The 1,113-nt window shown below is 45.9% G+C and overlaps 1 protein-coding gene across 1 annotated transcript in view; it reads right to left on the minus strand.

Moving 5' to 3' along the window:
- The window catches only part of LOC126359369 (trichohyalin-like), a 4,166-nt gene extending 4,114 nt beyond the window's left edge, over positions 1-52 (minus strand). The window contains exon 1 of the mRNA XM_050007628.1: positions 44-52. Within this exon, the coding sequence (XP_049863585.1) occupies positions 44-52 (9 nt within the window). The remainder of the gene's footprint in view (positions 1-43) is intronic.
- Positions 53-1,113: the final 1,061 nt, after the last annotated feature.

A 1,113-nucleotide genomic window follows, 5' to 3' on the forward strand; every position in this document is an offset into this window, starting at 1 on the left:
ACACACGCGAGACAGATTGTTCCAATTTCTGTGTCGCTATTACCTTTGTCATCCCCAGTGTCCATGCTTACCATCCATCAAGGCATCAGCCATCTACCATCTTCTGCAAGGGGAAAAAATGACTCACTCATTTGATTGTATTAAACCACTCTCTCTCTCTCTCTCTCTCTCTCTCTCTCTCTCTCTCTCTCTCCTCTCTCTTCTCTCTCTCTCTCTCTCTTCTCTCTCTCTCTCTCTCTCTCTCTCTCTCTTTCTCTCTCTCTCTCTCTCTTTCTCTCTCTCTTTCTCTCTCTTTCTCTCTCTTTCTCTCTCTTTCTCTCTCTTTCTCTCTCTCTCTTCTCTCTCTCTGTCTCTCTCTTTCTCTCTCTTTCTCTCTCTTTCTCTCTTTCTCTTTCTCTTCTCTTTCTCTTTCTCTTTCTCTCTCTCTTCTTTCTCTCTCTTTCTCTCTCTTTCTCTCTCTTTCTCTCTCTTTCTCTCTCTTTCTCTCTCTCTCTCTCTCTCTCTCTCTCTCTCTCTCTCTCTCTCTCTCTCTCTCTCTCCCGTCGTTATGTGTGTGTGTGTGTGTGTGTGTGTGTGTGTGTGTGTGTGTGTGTGTGTGTGTGAAATTTTTCTTGGGTTTCTTCTATTTCTTCCTCATTTCAACCCCTTACATATCTGAAGCAGTGCCTGATACATATCAGTAGCACCAGCAGGAACAGAAGCAGATATCAGTGTCCTGACACTGGAGGGGAAATCGACTAAGCATGCAGAACTATTTCTACTATAACCGTCACCTGCAGCACTAAGTCAGGATGCAACAAGCTCTCTGATGCAGTGCCTGATACGCGATGTGATCAAAAGTATCCGGACACCTGGCTGGAAATGACTTAAAAGTTCGTGGCGCCGTTCATCGGCAATGCTGGAATTCAATATGGTGTTGGCCGACCCCTAGCTTCGACGACAGCTACCACTCTTGCAGGCATACGTTCAGTCAAATTCTGGAAGGTTTCTTGGAGAATGGCAGCCCATTATTCACGGAGTGATGCACTGAGGAGAGGTATCGATGTCGGTCGGTGATGTCTGACACGAAGTCGGCGATCCAAAACATCCCAAAGGTGTTCTGTAGGATTCAGG

The sequence above is a fragment of the Schistocerca gregaria genome, chromosome 1 (genome assembly GCF_023897955.1).
Source record: "Schistocerca gregaria isolate iqSchGreg1 chromosome 1, iqSchGreg1.2, whole genome shotgun sequence".
Classification (NCBI taxonomy): Eukaryota; Metazoa; Arthropoda; class Insecta; order Orthoptera; family Acrididae; genus Schistocerca; species Schistocerca gregaria.